We start from the raw sequence: 18,321 nt of genomic DNA, 5'->3' as shown, positions 1-18,321 counted from the left end.
TGCCCACTGGAGGTATTGAAGAGAGTTTAGTGTAAGCTGCTCAAGGGAGGCAAGCCTGCACTCTGGACAACCAACAACAACCACACTGAGCACATTGACCTGGAGGGATGAGGGAAAAAGCCGGTTAGCGATCCATGTTTCACCCAAAAGTACCGGAGGATCACAGGCACCAGAAGCCTTGTACAGGGAACACAGAGATAATTGCAATTTTCCTGGGATGGGTCTCTGAGTAGTGGAGCTTTGAAGACATTAAAAAGAGGACGAAAGCAAGGTGGCATGGAAGGAGTATAAAGGTGTATTGCTGTGGTTCCAACTCAGGCCCAGTCTCTTTTTTGTGCAGGCTGTACACACTTCAACAGTCTCTTATTCACAAAATGACAAACACTTGATAATTCCTCGAATTTCTCGGCGACATCCCCTTTGTGTGGCCGCAATGCACATAAAAAAATCCGTGCCTTTTGTGGCCAGTGGCCATTGTGCCCTTGGACTAAAGATATTAATTATAATTCCCTTTTCCCTGAGTGCTGCGTGCTCCGAAGCACCTCTCACTCACATGGCTCTCCATCACGTAATCGGTCTTTCTCACAGGCTACAAGTGAAGAAAGACACATCTGCGTACATCCTTCTCCAATTCCGAGGTGCATTTTGAAGAATTTGGAAGAACTGTCCATTTACTTTTTGTCAGCCAACAAGATAAGTAGGCCTAACAAACAGCAAAAGCACTAGTCTATGACAATCTACTATCCCCCATAGTACACAAGTTGACCTATTCTATTCTGTGCGAGAAATAAATATTCCAAACATAGTCTGGGACAGTTAATATAACCACTAGCATCAAAATGCCTTTTTTACGCAATATATCATAACATTTAGCTTAAAATGTTGATGGGCTATTTATTCACATTATAAGTGCAGCAATGCGCACATGGCAGTAGGCTATAAGCACAAATGTTCCATTAGTGGGAAAACACCATTATCAAGTGACTGCAAATTCGATTTTTTCATGTAATGCTTTTATTATAAAAGGTGCATTTTTATGGTGAAAATGATGTTCCCCAAACTTGAAACACACTGCTTATGTACTGTATGCTAGTTAGGCTCTACAATCCTTGTGAAGTGGACTAGTGTGCTTAATTTTAAGAAGTGTTTTGGCCACTTTAGTTGTGATACAAACCTTATCAAAACAAATAGGCCTATGAGCTAGGCTACATGAGGTGTGCGACTACAATTTTTAAAAAAATTCTCAAAAATAAGGCATTGTTTCTTACCTCACGCTGGGCATCATATATAATCCACAAGTGATAGGCTTTTTTTGTCACCAATCAGAATTTTCTTGATTTAATCTTGTCTTTACTTATATTAAATAATATATGTGTGAAATTTGTTTTGATTTAGAATGAACCATTATCATGCACCTCTATCGAAACAGGGGCAGGGGGAAAAAATACATGTCATCTATGCACGGAAACAGTGAATGGAGGACGCTTTTCCCGTGGTTCATTTTTTAATGCCAGACAGGTAGGCTATACCCCTGTTGAAAAGAGAAGCAATGTGCTTAATATTAAGAAAGTTGAGAAATAAATAGTAAGCCTAGTCTATAGAAAGCTGATGGGATCCTTCTATTTTTAGTAGAGGCCATCACTCTGTTTTCTCACACAATTGCATAGCCTGTAGAAATGTTGCGCAAAATTAGCTAATGGGCTCTCAAAGTGTTTGATTAGATTTTCGATTACATTTGCATTGATGTCAGAGTGATTATACGGACAGTGCTGATACCAGGCAGTTAGCAAGTTTGGTAGGCTGACTGGACTAGTGTGACTGAAGTTTGATGAAGGCTGACTGCCTTCATGACTTGTGACCGCCGGTGTTGCCTTAATTCAGTCACCGCAACAGCCCTACGTAAGAGAAACGCCCAGCACATCCTGCCTACCACCAACCACAGAGACATGGTTGGAATACAGGAAGACCCAACAAAACAGACTGGAGTCAATTCAGTTGGATCAGTTTAAATAGAGGGAGTCTGTGGACTCCACAGTGAGGAGGAAAATCACTAGTCCCCAAAGATAGATCAACGCGGACTCCAGTGAAAAGCCCGGCGAGAGAGAGCATCATACAAGTCTTCTGATTGCATTAGTTATTCGGACTGTTGAACTCAATCTTTCCAGTTCATTTCTGAATGAGTGTGTATTCCCTATGTGCCTGAAATTCTGAAGGTTTATTTAATGGGTATTGGGTAATGTTTCTTAGTTCTCTGTCCATGGCTGTTTTGGGGCCAATCCTAGAGGCCATTCCAAGCAGATTACAGAATTTAAGGAGCGTTCTCTTGTTTCCGAGGCAATGGTACTATTTTCCTTTGAATAAGCATATTTCACAATTGTGTTCCTCCCAGGGGCCTAGTGTGCATTGATCACCACATGAAATGCAATTATTTGGATGAACAGAAAAATAAGAAATCAATTAAATTCTATCCATGGCTCTCCTATTCCAATTCTACTATGCCATCTCTGGATAAGTGACATAAGACATTTCTCCTCTGCAAAGATTAACAGCAATGCATGAACACCCTTAAACAACTGTAGCTCAAGGTTCCTAATACTTTCCATCAGAAAAGAAAGACAATGCATGGCACAAATCAAATTGTATTTGTCACATGCGCCGAATAGACCTTACAGTGAAATGCTTACTTACAAGTCCTTAACCAACAATGCAGTGAAGAAAATACCTATAAAAATAAGAAAATATATAAGAATAACAAATAATTGAAGAGCAGCAGTAAATAACAAAATATAAACAGGCGGCACCGGTGTTGAGGTAATAATGTAATAATGTACAGTTGAAGTCAGAAGTTTACATACACTTAGGTTGGAGTCATTAAAATGTGTTTTTCAACCACTCCACACATTTCTTGTTAACAAACTATAGTTTTTGCAAGTCGGTTAGGACATCTACATCGTGCATGACACAGACATTTTTTCCAACAATTGTTTACAGACAGTATAATTCACTGTTTCACAATCCCAGTGGGTCAGAAGTTTACATACACTAAGTTGACTGTGCCTTCAAACGGCTTGGAAAATTCCCGAAAATTATGTCATGGCTTTATAAGCTTCTGATAGGCGAATTGACATAATTTGACTCAATTGGAGGTGTACCTGTAGATGTATTTCAAGGCCTACCTTCAAACTCAGTGCCTCTTTGCTTGCATCATTGGAAAATCAAAAGAAATCAGCCAAGACAACAGAAAAAAAAATTGCAGACCTCCGCAGGTCTGGTTCATCCTTGGGAGCAATTTCCAAACCCCTGAAGGTACCTGTAACGGCTGTCCTCCTCTTCTTCATCCGAAGAGGAGCAGGGATTGAACCAAGGCGCAGTGGAGTTTGAATACATAATGAATTTAATGACAAGACGAAAAAAACACGAACTTGACTATACACTAACAAAACAAATAAACGGTGTAGAACAGATCTGAACGACGGACTCACATAACACACGAGAACGCACGAACAGGGAAAAAGCCTACACATAAATGACACTTAACAAACAAACCGAAACCAGTCCCGTGTGACGCAACGACATACACAAACACAGGAGACAATCACCCACAACGAACACTGTGACAACGCCTACCTAAATATGACTCTTAATTAGAGGAACGCCAAACACCTGCCTCTAATTAAGAGCCATACCAGGCAACCCAAAACCAACACAGAAACAGAAAACATAGAATGCCCACCCAACCTCACGTCCTGACCAACTAACACACATAACAACTAACATAAATAGGTCAGGAACGTGACATTACCCCCCCCACAAGGTGCGAACTCCGGACGCACCAGCACAAAGTCTAGGGGAGGGTCTGGGTGGGCATCTAACCACGGTGGTGGCTCAGGCTCTGGGCGAGGTCCCCACCCCACCATAATCCATCCTAGCTTCCTCCCTCTAAGAATGTCCACCCTCTTTTTACCCCCACAAAATCCTCTTAATAACATCACCAATAAGGACAGCACCGGGACAGAGAGATAAATCAAGACAGAGGGATAGATAAGAATATAGAGGTAGATTAAGATAGAGAGGGAGATCAGGATAGAGGGGCAACTCCGGACTGAAAGGCAGCTCCGGACAGAGAGACAGCTCTGGACTGATGGGCAGTTCTGGGTATCTAGCCGTTTCAGGCTGAAGGGCAGCTCATGGCTGACTGACGAATCTCGACGCTCATGGCTGGCTGACGGCTCTCGACGCTCATGGCTGACTGACGGCTCTCGACGCTCATGGCTGGCTGACGGCTCTCGACGCTCATGGCTGGCTGACGGCTCTCGACGCTCATGGCTGGCTGACGGCTCTCGACGCTCATGGCAGGCTGACGGCTCTCGACGCTCATGGCAGGCTGACGGCTCTCGACGCTCATGGCAGGCTGACGGCTCTCGACGCTCATGGCGCTCTGACGGCTCTGGCTGCTCATGGCTCTCTGACGGCTCTGGCTGCTCATGGCTCTCTGACGGCTCTGGCTGCTCATGGCTCTCTGACGGCTCTGGCTGATCCTGTCTGGTTGGCGGCTCTGGCAGATCCTGTCTGGTTGGCGGCTCTGGCAGATCCTGTCTGGTTGGCGGCTCTGGCAGATCCTGTCTGGTTGGCGGCTCTGGCAGATCCTGTCTGGTTGGCGGCTCTGGCAGATCCTGTCTGGTTGGCGGCTCTGGCAGATCCTGTCTGACTGACGGCTCTAGCGGCTCCTGTCTGGCGGATGGCTCTGTAGGCTCATGGCAGACGGGCGGCTTTGCAGGCTCATGGCAGACGGGCGGCTTTGCAGGCTCCTGGCAGACGGATGGCTCAGACGGCGCTGGGGAGACGGATGGCTCAGATGGCGCTGGGGAGACGGATGGCTCAGATGGCGCTGGGGAGACGGATGGCTCAGATGGCGCTGGGGAGACGGATGGCTCTGGCCGGATACGGTGCACTGTAGACCTGGTGCGTGGTGCCGGAACTGGAGGCACCGTGCTAATGATAAGCACCTTCCTACTAGTGCGGGAAGCAGGGACAGGGCACACTGTATTCTCAAAGCCCACTCTATAACTGATGCGTGGTACCGGCACTGGTGACGCCGGGCTGAGGACAAGCACATCAGGATTAGTAGGGGGAGAAGATACAGTTTGTACAGGGCTCTGGAGACGCACTGGTAGCTTAGTGCGTGGGGCCGGAACTGGAGGCACCGGGCTAGATACACGCACTACAGGGAGAGTGCGTGGAGGAGGAACAGGGCTCAGGATACGCACTGGTAGCCTAGTGCGTAGTGTAGACACTGTAGGTACTAGGCTGGGGCGGGGAGGTGGTGCCGGAAATACCGGACCGTGGAGGCGTACTGGCACTCTTGAGCATTGAACCCGCCCAACCTTACCTGGTTGAATGCTCCCGGTTGCCCGACCAGTGCGGGGAGGTGGAATAACCCGCACCGGCCTATGTAGGCGAACCGGGGAAACCATACGTAAGGCAGGTGCCATGTATGCCGGCCCGAGGAGACGCACTGGAGACCAGACGCGTTGAGCCGGCCTCATGACACCTGGCTCAATACCCAATCTAGCCCTACCAGTGCGGGGAGGTGGAATAACCCGCACTGGGCTATGCACTCGTACAGGAGACACCGTGCGCTCTACTGCGTAACACGGCGCCTGCCCGTACTCCCGCTCTCCACGGTAAGCCTGGGAAGTGGGCGCAGGTCTCCTACCTGCCCTTGGCCCACTACCTCCTAGCCCCCCCCCAAGAAATTTTTGGGTGTTACTTACGGGTTTTTTTGGCTTCCGTGCCAGACGCGTTCCCTCATAGCTCCGGTTCCTCTCTCCGGTAGCCTCTGCTCTCCTCCGTGCCTCCAGCTCAGCTTTGGGACGGCGATATTCTCCCTGCTGTGCCCATGGACCTCTCCCGTCCAATATTTCCTCCCAAGTCCAGAAATCCTTGTTGCCCTGTCGAGCTTTCCCTTGCCTCCGCTGCTTGGCTCTGGTATGGTGGGTGATTCTGTAACGGCTGTCCTCCTCTTCTTCATCCGAAGAGGAGCAGGGATTGAACCAAGGCGCAGTGGAGTTTGAATACATAATGAATTTAATGACAAGACGAAAAAAACACGAACTTGACTATACACTAACAAAACAAATAAACGGTGTAGAACAGATCTGAACGACGGACTCACATAACACACGAGAACGCACGAACAGGGAAAAAGCCTACACATAAATGACACTTAACAAACAAACCGAAACCAGTCCCGTGTGGCGCAACGACATACACAAACACAGGAGACAATCACCCACAACGAACACTGTGACAACGCCTACCTAAATATGACTCTTAATTAGAGGAACGCCAAACACCTGCCTCTAATTAAGAGCCATACCAGGCAACCCAAAACCAACACAGAAACAGAAAACATAGAATGCCCACCCAACCTCACGTCCTGACCAACTAACACACATAACAACTAACATAAATAGGTCAGGAACGTGACAGTACCACGTTCATCTGTACAAACAATAGCACGCAAGTATAAACACCATGGGACCACGCAGCCGTCATACCTCTCAGGAAGGAGACTCGTTCTGTCTCCTAGAGATGAAAGTACTTTGGTGTGCGAAAAGTGCAAATCAATCCCAGAACAACAGCAAAGGATATCAACATAACCTGAAAGGCCACTCAGCAAGGAAGAAGCCACTGCTTCAAAACCGCCATAGTCAGACTATGGTTCAGACTATGGTTTGCAAATGCACATGAGGACTAAGATTGTACTTTTTGGAGAAATGTCCTCTGGTCTGATGAAACAAAAATAGAACTGTTCGGCCATAATGACCATCGTTATGTTTGGAGGAAAAAGGGAGATGCTTGCAAGCTGAAGAACAACATCCCAACCGTGAAGCATGGGGGTGGCAGCATCATGTTGTGGGGATGCTTTGCTGCAGGAGGGACTGGTGCACTTCTCGAAATAGATGGCATCATGAGGCAGGACAATTATGTGGGTATATTGAAGCAACATCTCAAGACATCAGTCAGGAAGTTAAAGCTTGGTCGCAAATGGATCTTCCAAATGGACAATGACACCAAGTATACTTCCAAAGTTGTGGGAAAATGGCTTAAGGACAGCAAAGTCAAGGTATTGGAGTGGCCATCACAAAGCCCTGACCTCAATCCTATAGACATTTTGTGGGCAGAACTGCAAAAGTGTGTGCGAGCAAGGAGGCCTACAAACCTGACACAGTTACACCAGCTCTGTCAGGAGGAATGGGCTAAAATTCACCCAACTTATTGTGGGAAGCTTGTGGAAGGCTAACCGAAACATTTGACCCAAGTTAAAAGCAATGCGACTAAATATTAATTTAGTGTATGTAAACTTCTGACCCACTGGGAATGTGATGAAAGAAAGTAAAGCTGAAACAAATCACTCTACTATTATTCTGACATTTCACATTCTTAAAATAAAGTGGTGATCCTAACTTACCTAAAATAGGACATTTTTACTCGGATTAAATGTCAGGAATTGTGAAAAACTGAGTTTAAATGTATTTGGCTAAGGTGTAGGTAAACTTCCAACTTCAACTGTACATATAGGTAGAGTTACAGCCAAACTGTTATTTTCTTCCTATTTTTTCAACTGCAAAGTCATGTTTATTTTTCAATATATGGGAACAATACACTATTGTATGTGCTATGACAGCCCCAAACAGTACATGTGCTATATGAAGCAGCCATACTAAAAACGTGACTTTCTCCTGACTACGATAGTAATCTACGGTGCAGTTTCATTACTAGTTATTAACCGTGTTGGCTGCACTGCACTCAGAAGGGGCTCCATCTCCACAGAGAAATTAACAGTTGGCATTTAGAGCAGCATGTTGCCCTGCCTACCCCAATTCATTAAACAAATAAGCATTATGTTAATACACTAATAAGGGTAATTTAAAGTTAGACGAAGAGGAAAATGGGCCAGCAAGGTGGGCCCTATGTGGTCGACTCCACCGACCTGTGACACCGCCCCCGAGGCGTGAGACATGGCCAGACTGGTTAAGCATACAGGGTTCTGTTGAAGACCAATGTCAAAATGCTGCTGTGTGTCTCCTGCTGTGGTTAAATGTAGACAGACCTACTGAGGGCTCTACGCTGACCTTTATTACAAGGAGCACGTGTACGCCTAAGTTGAAAAGCGGGGCTGCACACAAAGAAAATGTAGCAGTACAATAAAAATGTGAGATATTAAAGTTTGAATCTTTCATTTTTCTAGGCGCACTGTTGCTCTTACAGTGCAACAGTGCGCCTAGAAAAATTCATTTGTTTTAGCTTATGCTGCGAACATTTGTGATAGATGGTGGCAGATTGTGGTAAATTGCATCATTCTATCATTGCACCGCACTATCACAAGGGGAAGTTATAATGCTGATACATCGGTAGTCTGAACTGTGGCACACATTGATTATCTTTTCATAAATTAATGGAGGTGTGAATGTTTCAGTCCAAGAGTCTTGCAATAGAGTCCTGCATCAGGCAAAAAAATCATTGCTGGCGGGTGGTCCCGGAGTTGAGAGAGAACTTGGGTAAATACAATGGCGCACTTACACTTGCTGGCGGACAGAGTTGAGTCCTATTGTAAAGAGTAGCCTAATGGCCATAAAAGGGCAAACTTGCAATATATTTGATGCTTAGGTTGTCTAAAGTTTTACATTTCTAACTCAATATCACAGACCAGATTTACGCTGACAAAAAATGCATCAACCCCAACAAATATATTAAATTATTATAATCCACACAATAATTCTAACGAAATTAGCTGTAGTGTGAGGAGAGACTGCATCAGAAAGAATGTGTCTTTAACCTTGCATTATAATATAACGTATTTTGAACGAAAGCCAGGAATGGGTAAGTCACTCAACCCTATGCTGTTCCTTCTTCTGTTGCCTATTAGAGTGTTTGTTTAATATCCTACTGAGTCTGTGATCACCAAGCCTCATGCAACCGCAAAATGTCGGATTTCCCAAATCCGTCTGTTTTTAAACTTTACTATATTAAAGGCTTTACTTTTTTTATTACAGACTCTCCGGTTTTACTTATACTTTATTTAGCATTGTTTACACTGTTCCAAACTGGGAGATAAATTATATTGTAATCTAACAGCACCTGTTAGTCATGCAACAGTATGTCTTGCATTTTTGACAATGATTTTACATGAAGCCTAATTCACATGATATGCTTAAAATACTTATATCCACTAGGCTAATAAATAATAAAAATGTTCCCTTTAGATTACTTAATTTACCTACAGTACCAGTCAAAAGTTTGGACACCTACTTATTTATTTGTACTATTTTCTACATTGTAGAATAATAGTGAAGACATCAAAACTATGAAATAACACATATGGAATCATGTAGTAACCAAAATAGTGTTAAACAAATCAAAATATATTTTATGTTTGAGATTCTTCAAAGTAGGCACCCTTTGCCTTGATGACAGCTTTGCACACTCTCGGCATTCTCTCAACCAGCTTCATGAGGTAATACAAAATGCAAGCAGAAAGAAAAACACGGTCATAAAAAACACATTCATCAGTACTAAGCTTTCTGAATTACCCTAGCGGCACCAAAACCTCAAATTTAAGACCATTTTGAAGATTATTCCACAAATAAGGTGCAAGAAAACTAAAAGTTGATTTACCCAACTCAGAGTTACCATCCCTGAGACCGGTTGCTGTAACTCGTACAGTATGTCTAAAAGTTTCGTAAAGATGTTATGTACGGGGCCTCCCGGGTGGCGCAGTGGTCTAGGGCATTGCATCGCAGTGCTAGCTGCGCCACCAGAGGCTCTGGGTTCGCGCCCAGGCTCTGACGCAGCCGGCCGCAACCGGGAGGTCCGTGGGGCGACGCACAATTGGCATAGCGTCGCCCGGGTTAGGGAGGGTTTGACCGGTAGGGATATCCTTGTCTCATCGCGCTCCAGCGAATCCTGTGGCGGGCCGGGCGCAGTGCGCGCTAACCAAGGGGGCCAGGTACATGGTGTTTCCTCCGACACATTGGTGCGGCTGGCTTCCGGGTTGGAGGCGCGCTGTGTTAACCTGTCTAGGATCAGCGTGGCGCTAGCGGCACACCCCCCCCCCCCCCACTGAAAAACCAGTGCCGCGAAATTCAAAAAAAATATTTTTTTAAAATATTTAACTTTCACACATTAAAGTCCAATACAGCTAATGAAAGACACAGATCTTGTGAATCCAGTCAACATTTCCGATTTTTAAAATGTTTTACAGGGAAGACACAATATGTAAAGATGTACATCTATTACCTAAAAACACATTAGCATAATCCACCATCTTTTATTTGTCCACCAACACCAGTAGCCATCACCAATTCGGCTAAACTAAGATATTTATAGCCCCTAACCAACAAAAAAACTCATTAGATGACAGTCTGATAACATATTTATGGTATGGGATAGGTTTTGTTAGAAAAAAGTGCATATTTCAGGTATATGGCATAGTTTACAATTGCACCCACCATCACAAATGGACTAGAATAATTACAATGAGCAACGTGTTTACCTAACTACTAATCATCAAACATTTCGTAAAAATACACAGCATACACGAATCGAAAGACACAGATCCTGTGAATACAGACAATATTTCAGATTTTCTAAGTGTCTTACAGCGAAAACACAATAAATCGTTATATTAGCATAGCACATAGCACATAGCAGCCCAGCATTGATTCTAGCCAAAGTGGGCGATAACGTCAACATCGCCAAAAATATATTAATTTTTTCACTAACCTTCTCAGAATTCTTCAGATGACACTCCTGTAACATCATATTACACAATCCATATAGAGTTTGATCGAAAATGTTTATATTTAGCCACCAAAATCATGGTTAGACAATGTGAAATGTAGCTCAGCTGGTCAGAAAATGTCCTTGCGCCACTTAGACAGTGATCTACTCTTATACATAAATACTCATAAACGTGACTAAAAAATATAGGGTGGACAGGGATTGATAGACAATTTAATTCTTAATACAATTGCGTTATTACATTTTTTAATTTATCCTTACTTTTCAATACAGTTTGCGCCAAGCGAAGCTACGTCAAAAAACATGGCGTCCTAAGCCACTAAAATGTTTCGACAGAAACACGATTTATCATAATAAAAATGTCCTACCTTGAGCTGTTCTTCCATCAGTATCTTGGGCAAAGGATCCTTTCTTGGGAGAAATCGTCTTTTGGTGGAAAGCTGTCCTCTTGCCATGTGGAAAAGTCAACTGCGTTCGGGATGAACTGAAAAGCGTGCCCAACTTTTCACATCGTTGCAAAAATAAATGTCCCAAAATCGCACTAAACGGATATAAATTGCTATAAAACGCTTTAAATTAACTACCTTATGATGTTTTTAACTCCTATAACGAGTGAAAAGATGACCGGAGAAATATAACAGGCTAAACTAACGCTTGGAACAGGTGCGCGCCGGTGTCCACTTTGCTCATGACGCAGCTCCCAAAGAATGACTAGCTTCAGGGTTTTTTCATTTGTAGGGCCTGTGAACGTGCAATCGACCCCGTTGGAATCGTCATCACGTAAAGGCATCCAGGGGAAGACGTAAGAAGTGTCCGTATAGTCATAGCAACGACAGTGCCCTTTTAAATGACTTCAGAAGAGTGGCCAACATTTCTCAAATCTGACTCCATGTCAGGGAAATTGCTGTAGAATGGGCTCTGTTCCACTTAGAGACAAAATTTCAACTCCTATAGAAACTATAGACTGTTTTCTATCCAATAATAATAATAATATGCATATTGTACGATCAAGGATTTTGTGGGAAGCCGTTTAAAAAATTAGCCAAATTAGCATAAGTAGTCTAAACAGCGCCCCCATCCCCAACAGGTTAAGAAGCAGTGCGGCTTGGTTAGGTTGTGCTTCGGAGGACGCATGGCTTTCGACCTTCGTCTCTCCCGAGCCCGTACGGGAGTTGTAGCGATGAGACAAGATAGTAATTACTAGCAATTGGATACCACGAAAATTGGGGAGAAAAGGGGGTAAAATAAAAAATAAAAAAAATAAAAAAGATGTTATGTACAGCAGGACTTTTGATAAAGGCCTTTTTAAATGAAATCATAGCAATGTATCAACCTATGTGACATCAGACAGCCAATCAACTTTCTGGTAAAGAATGCAGTGACGAGTACTAAAATTGTTGACCGTAATAAAGCGTAGTGCACTATGACAAACTGCACGTAATGGCTTTAATGAAGTGGCAGTTGCGTTCATATAGATAATGTTGCCAAAGTCTAGCACCGATAGGAACGTCGACTGAATAATCTGCATTCTACTATTTAGCGAGGAGCAGGACCCATTTCTATAGAAGAAGCCATTTTAATTCTCAGCTTAACAAACTCATCAATATGCTTTTTAAAAAGACCACTCTTCATCGATCCAGATGCCCAGAAATGTGTAAGCAGGGACACTATCATTATGGACACCATCCAAAGTACATACAGTGCATTTGCAAAGGATTCAGATCCCTTGACGTTTTCCACATTTTGTTAGGTTACAGCCTTATTATTAAATTGACTATATCCCCCACCCCCCAATCTACACACAATACCCCATAATGACAAAGCAAAAACAGGTTTGAAATTTCTGCAAATGTATTATAAATAAAAACTGAAATATCACATTTACAGAATTATTCAGACCATTTACTCAGTACTTTGTTGAAGCGCCTTCTTGGGTATGACACTACAAGCTTGGCACTCCCGTATTTGGGGAGTTTCTCCCATTCTTCTCTGCAGATCCTCTCAAGCTCTGTCAGGTTGGATGGGGAACGTGGCTGCACAGCTATTTTCAGGTCTCTCCAGAGACCAGTTTGATCGGGTTCAAGTCCGGGCTCTGGCTGGGCCACTCAAGGACATTCAGAGACTTGTCCCGAAAACAATCCTGCTTTGTCTTGGCTGTGTGTTTAGGGTTGTTGGAAGGTGAAACTTCGCCCCAGTCTGAGGTCCTGAGCGCTCTGGAGCAGGTTTTCATCAAGGCTCTCTCTGTACTTTGCTCCGTTCATCTTTCCCTCGATCCTGACTAGTCTACTAGTCCCTGCCGCTGATAAACATCCCCACAGCATGATGCTGCCACCCCGATGCTTCACAATAGGGATGGTGCCAGGTTTCCTCCAGATGTGACACTTGGCATTCAGGTCAAAGAGTTCAATCTTGGTTTCGTCAGACCAGAGAATCTTGTTTCTCCTGGTCTGAGAGTCATTAGGTGCCTTTTGGCAAACTCCAAGCGGGCTGTCATGTGCCTTTTACTGAGGAGTGGTTTCTGTCTGGCCACTCTACCACAAAGGCCTGATTGGTGGAGTGCTGCACAGATGGGAGAACCTTCCAGAAGGACAACTATCTCCACAGAGGAACTCTGGAGCTCTGTCAGAGTGACCATCCGGTTCTTGGTCACCTCCCTGACCAAGGTCCTTCTCCCCCGATTGCTCAGTTTGGCCGGACAACCAGCTTGGAATCACCAGGAGGAATCTTGGTGATTCCAAACTTCTTCCAATTAAGAATGATGGAAGCCACTGTGTTATTGAGGACCTTCAATGCAGCAGACATTTTTTAATACCCTTCCCCAGATCTGTGCCTTGACATAATCCTGTCTCGGAGCTCTATGGACAATTCCTTCGACCTCATGGCTTGGTTTTTGCTTTGACATGTACTGTCAACTGTGGGACCTTATAAAGACCGGTGTGTGCCTTTCCAAATCATGTCCAATCAATTGAATGTACCACAGGTGGACACCGATCAAGTTGTAGAAACATTAAGGATGATCAATGGAAACAGGATGCACCTGAGGTATATTTCTAGTCTCATAGCAAAGAGTCTGAATACTTATATAAAAAATGTATTTCAGTTTTTTAATTGTAATAAAATTAGCAAAAATGTCTAAACCGGGTTTTTGTTTTGCCATTATGGGCTACTGTGTGTAGATTGATGAGGTAAAACATTTAGTTAAATAATTTTAGAATAAGGCTGTATTGTAACAACATGTCGAAAAAGTCAAGGGATATGAATACTTTCTGAAGGCACTGTATGCTTAAATCAGAGTTCTTTTTATGCGCTCTAGAGAACATATACTTAGTTTTACCTGCATTCAATACAAATTCCATGTCAATACAAGGCAGACAGTAGTTCAGATATGCATGACTCATGGCTCTTGCATTTCATAGAGAATATGTCATTTATTTCACAAGTTAGAACTAGAAACTCCTAATGTTGTTGACCCAGAAGTTGTGGTTTCATTCAAAGCCATTTTGTAATGAAGCCCCATTGAGTTGTTTATTGACTACTGCCCTGGGTTTGACAGCACACCATACCGGCACACACAACTAACCAAGCTACTTCAATAGTCATGTCACTACCGTAATAATTGACCAAATTAGAATTAGTCTACACACATTGGTCATCATCATGAACACCTAAAATAACACTGAACCTCTTGGCAAAAGCATACAAAAAGGAGTTGGACTGAGAGCCACAAGGTAGTGGGTTCAAATCCTGTGCAGGCCGACCATCGAATTTGCTACATTAGTGTTAGTAGTGGGATGCTGCCATCAGGCCATCAGAGATGTGCACAGGCATAAGGAACTGTGGAAAGAGAGGGATTACATACTAGTGGACATTACCTTAGTACAATACCAGAAATCTGTTCAAGGGAGGCCTATTGCTGTTATGCATAGATGTTGTATTGCACATGCTTAAACAAAGTTGTTTCTACTGACAATTTAGATGTGGATGACGAGCAGATAAGTGGCAATCCGTAATTTCAATTGAGACATTCATGAGTGAGCTAGGATGGACGTAGTCAATATAACTATTTGTTCAGCACTTTTGAAATGTACAGCGACAATTCGGAAACATGGGCCGTTCTTACACCAAGTCAGGGCCGTAGGATAAATAAAGGGGGCATATAAGCAGACAATGAAAGCTCTTACAATATTCAATGATTACATTTCTCTAAAACAGGCTACATGTGCACCACCAAATCAGAACAGGAGGCAAAATTAGAAGGTGAAACAGGACCAAATGATTAGGGTGAGGCACATGGGATACTAACAGGTTACTACACCACTTACACTTAATATTACTTTCTTAGCTACAGTATACATATCTCCCTGGCATATTACAGAATTTATGCAGCAGTGTCAGGAACGTTTGTAGAAACGGACCAAGGCGCAGCAAATGTGAGTTCCACATAATTTAATAATAGTGAAACTAAGAAAAAAACAATAAACAATAAATTAATAACGAACCGTGACGACAATGGAGCATACACTTACTCACAATACAAAATTCAATATCCCACAAACACAGGTGGGAACAAACACTACTTAAATATGATCCCCAATTAGAGACGATTACCAGCTGCCTCTAATTGGGAATCATACAAATCACCAACATAGAAAATGAAACCTAGAACCCCACATAGAAATAATAAACTAGAACACCCCCGTCACGCCCTGACCTACTCCACCATACAAAATAAAGGCTCTCTATGGTCAGGACGTGACAAGCAGCATACAATATATTTTTGGACTCACCTTGTTGTGCTGTGCTCACTTGAACAGGAAGGTGGCGCGGCGGTACTTCGTGGGCACATTTTGTCATCAAAGTCTGGCATTCTCTGGATTTATGGTGCTTTCAAGCCAACTGGGAACTCGGTAAAAAGAACAAGGTTGAATCATGATGATGTCAGTGATCTTCAGGTCGGAGCTCTAGAAAGAGGCCCGAGTTCCCGACTCGCAAGTCCGAGTTGGATGACCGTTCAAAACGTATTTTCCCAGTTGGAGCTTGTTTTTTTCCGAGTTCCCAGTTGTCTTGAACTCACTGAAATCAGATTTCCCAGTTCTGAGTTTCCAGTTGTTTTGAGTGCGGCAGAAGTCATGCTGGATTGACACCATGGCCAAAGTTGAATGTTTATAACCTTTTAAGCTTGGAAAAGAGACCCTTAAACCCAGACTTGGGACCATACAGCCACTCCACTGAATAACAGGCTAGTGATTGCTTTGCAATGCTTGCAGTTAGCCATTGATTCCTTCCAGACCACTCACTCATTATTTCTCTTCATATGACAAGGATTAAAAAGGATTTGCCAGTAGATTGTCGACTTGACTCATGATGGTGACTGCTAGCTTGCTAACTTGATATTGAAAATATGATGTTGAAAGTATGATCAGTCCAATCAAAGCTGCTGTAGATATAACATGATTTGACGTCATTTTATCTGTGGCCAATGACCCTGAGCCTTCTTGGATGGGCACTTCTAATGTAATTATATGGCAGAACAAGGGGCTTGAATTTGAGCTTTACTTTTAGATTTGGCGGTGACGTAGTGTCCCCATGAGTGACAGAACACTGAGCCAATCACGGCGCAACTAGAGAACATTACCAACCCCTACGCTCTGTATTTTCTGCTGGCTGCCCTACCACCACAGAAAGTACTGAGCTAGGCTGAAACACCTGCATTTTGGAGCTGTCTTACTCAAGAAAGCAAAAGAGACCACGTTTGTATGCGACTTTATTAACAATTTTTTTTGTTCCATTTATTTATTTATTTATTTATTACATTGTTTGTAAACTGATGTGTGACACGTATTAATCCCAAAATAACATATATATTTTTTAGCACCACCTGCCCTGAATGACGGGGTCGCCACTGGTGACAGATGAAGCCATCAGAATCGAAGGATACTAAAATCATTCTCAGTCTGACATGAGGAATGTCAGTTCTACAACCACAAAGAGGGTACAAAAAAATATCGCAACAAGACTCAAACTCAGCAGGGACATCGCAGACAAGTCACTTCAGAAATAATTTAATAATTGGTGGCTTGAACTCTCGCAACTGAACGTCTCCTCCACCACCCACTCTGAATCGTATGGGTGCTATTTTCAAGTACTTTTCAATATCTCCCCCTCTGCGTGTGTAAGTGTAGCCTACTTCCCTGTGTGCGTTAGTACCCCGTGTCAAGAGAGCAATAAAATCGGCAAGGATGAACGTCATAAATACGTGTGATAAATAATAAGTCTTAGACACCAGAGGTAGCCGATCAAAGCTCCAAAAGCAGAGGCTCAGCAGGCGTAGGTACATAAAAGGAATTCCTTTAACTCCAAACTGAAAAACGCAATGTGTCTGATAATCTAACATAATTATAAAAACATTGAACTAGATTGCAAACCGTACCTTGAAATCCAAAGAAGAAAAAGAACCCCGGGATCCAAATTGTGTGTATCCAGAAGGAATTCATGTTGTCCTCGTCAGCTTCAAAACCTCTCCTGGACGTCTAGTGCAGGTCTCTTGCAATAATTTCGTGCGCAGGCAGTATCGTCTTTTGATAGAAATGATGCTGTTGGCGTATAGCTCCAAGGCTATGTCCTAATGCTGCAGAGCACTATTCAACTCACTCAAGTGCGCGAGATCTAAACGCATCCTTTTTGCGATCACGACTAGTAGTGCGCTTCAGCGCTTGCCTCTCCTCGTCGTCAATGCCACCTAGTGGTTAAGCAAGTACCTAGAAAAGGAAGTTTGATATACTCTTCTGATATTGATAAGGATAGGACTCATGCCGAACGGGGTGTGTCCCTACCAGAGGTGAAACTTGGCAGAGGACAGGAGAGGAGGATAGCGGCACAGAAATCTGTGGCATAATAATAGTGACATTTGGTTAGAGACCTTCATCCTGCAGGCAAGGTGAGGGCGGGCTGTTTGTAAAGACACTTGAGACTAATCAAAGTCCAGAGGACCATACTCACTAAAAAATGGCCTGTGAGAGAGAGGAACGGAGGATGTCTGGATGAGATGCGTAACACCTTATTGAATATTGTTCTCTACCTGTAATACACCACCATGTGAACCACAAGCTTTTCATTATGCATGTTCTGCTAGAGAACCATTGTGTACATAATTCACATTCAAGGCTGAATAGTATTTCTGTTACTGTCTGATATAGTAATCAATGAGATCCCCACAGTCTAGCATACATAAGAGCAGTATGTAAGAGCAACTGGCCAGGGACTGCAGCCAATTTACAAGTTCTCAGTTGTCTGTATAAATCATTTCTTTCAGCAACACCTCTCACATGTAGGCTCTCTGACTCGCATGGTTTTTCTATTTCATTGAAGACATGCTGGCCATAGTGATAAATAACCATAAGCACACCACAGCCTGTTTGCTCAACCCAAACATGTCATGTGACAATGTGTGAAATAGTATGTTAGTTTCTTATGTGTGCAGATAAAAGTAGAGCAAAACACCATCCTGTTCATTAG

General features: G+C 43.3%; 1 protein-coding gene across 1 annotated transcript in view; it reads right to left on the bottom strand.

Annotated features, from left to right (window-relative positions):
- lsamp (limbic system associated membrane protein) overlaps positions 1 to 17,483 on the bottom strand; it is a 1,012,539-nt gene extending 995,056 nt beyond the window's left edge. The window contains exon 1 of the mRNA XM_055896282.1: positions 17,237 to 17,483. Coding sequence (XP_055752257.1) covers positions 17,237 to 17,300 — 64 coding nt within the window. The 5' untranslated portion in view covers positions 17,301 to 17,483. The remainder of the gene's footprint in view (positions 1 to 17,236) is intronic.
- Positions 17,484 to 18,321: the final 838 nt, after the last annotated feature.

This window comes from Salvelinus fontinalis, chromosome 33, assembly GCF_029448725.1.
Source record: "Salvelinus fontinalis isolate EN_2023a chromosome 33, ASM2944872v1, whole genome shotgun sequence".
Taxonomy (NCBI): Eukaryota; Metazoa; Chordata; class Actinopteri; order Salmoniformes; family Salmonidae; genus Salvelinus; species Salvelinus fontinalis.
The sequence above is the reverse complement of the archived record's forward strand: the minus strand, read 5'-3'. Positions and strand labels throughout refer to the sequence as shown.